Source organism: Lasiodiplodia theobromae (assembly GCF_012971845.1).
Source record: "Lasiodiplodia theobromae strain AM2As chromosome Unknown scaffold_163, whole genome shotgun sequence".
In the NCBI taxonomy this organism is placed as follows: Eukaryota; Fungi; Ascomycota; class Dothideomycetes; order Botryosphaeriales; family Botryosphaeriaceae; genus Lasiodiplodia; species Lasiodiplodia theobromae.
In genome coordinates this window covers 1-1,304 of record NW_023336359.1, presented here as the reverse complement: position 1 = coordinate 1,304, position 1,304 = coordinate 1, and the positions used below count along the sequence as shown (strand labels likewise).

General features: G+C 51.6%; 1 protein-coding gene across 1 annotated transcript; it reads left to right on the top strand.

Moving 5' to 3' along the window:
* Positions 1–344: 344 nt before the first annotated feature.
* LTHEOB_13055 (Initiation-specific alpha-1,6-mannosyltransferase) lies at positions 345–1,304 on the top strand (the record flags this gene model as incomplete). Its single annotated transcript, XM_035509991.1, has 3 exons — positions 345–381; positions 429–932; positions 987–1,073. Coding segments are annotated over 3 exons (628 nt in total), but the record flags the coding sequence as incomplete, so codon positions are not given.

Sequence of the window (1,304 nt, the reverse complement as noted above, 5' to 3'; positions counted from 1 at the left end):
CGTTCCGCGGTAAAAGCGCTTGCGACATATCGGTGATAAGATAGCTCTATGAACCGCGCCGCTGAACCCCGCTTCGCCTCGTTGGAAATACGGTCGGCATGTGGAATGGAGCGTGCAAACCAGTATAAGAAACTAAGTCATGCAGTATTTTCAGTGCCATCAAGAACAACACGCGCCAAAATCCGTGTCCTCCTTCACGCAATCTTGATATGCGTGGTTTTGCGGTGCCTCTTTCCCCCCGCTACTCACGCACCTCGTTGACGAGGCTGAGGAGGCTTGGTCTGCTGACCTGTGTCGTGCTCTCAACGGTATGGCTCGGCTGCACATACTGGCGCATCCATGACATGAGTGACCTGTCTCACAGCACGATGCTGGAACCGTGTAAGACGACCGTCCTATGCAGGGTCAACATTTCTGATTTATAACAGTCCCCAAGAAAATCTGGCAAATTTCGCACTTTGCGCCGGAAGAGAAGCCCTATTTCATCGATGACTACCAAGAGTTGTGGCAACTCATTCATCCAACCCACCAGTATCAATGCCTTACGGAGCAGAACGAGGACGACTTTGTGAGGCGTGCGTTTCACGAAAACGACTCTGCCCGCAAGATGTACTTCCTCATCAAGGACGACGCTATCTTACGAGCGGACTTCCTCCGATATCTAGTTCTTCTCGTCGAAGGGGGCGTTTACACGGATATGGATACTCGACCCATGCAACCAATCGATGTCTGGATCCCAGAGGAGTTCGCGAACCGGGCCAACATTGCTCTCGGCGTCGAGATCGATAAAGGCCAAGGCCGTTTGTGGAGGGATATGCCCTGGACGGTCCAGATGTCTCAGTTTACAATCATGGCCAAGCCGAATCACCCATTACTTCGCCACGTTGTGGACAGTGTAGGTGATAACGTCAGCCGATTTCTAGAAGAACACGGTACGAGTGGCAAACTGCCCCGGTTGTTTTTCGATGACGTCCTTGGCCTTACAGGACCACGTCTCTTCACGAATGCGGTTTTCCGTTATCTCTCAGAGCAAACTGGATTCGAGATGAACGGAGATGAGGTATCTGGTATTCGTGAGCCTACACTATTTGCAGACGTTTTGATTTTCCCAATCAATGGGTTTGCAAGTGGTCAACAGCATTCGAACTCTGGAACAGCGTTGGACAAGACGGCGTTAGTGTCGCATAGATGGATGTCGAGCTGGGTTCCTACACATCCGCGTCAAGCTTCCGAAAATTCTTATATTAGCTAGTCCCAAGCTGTCCGAGGGACCTCCGGCCGCGCTTTGGTTTCCTTCGCGAGCC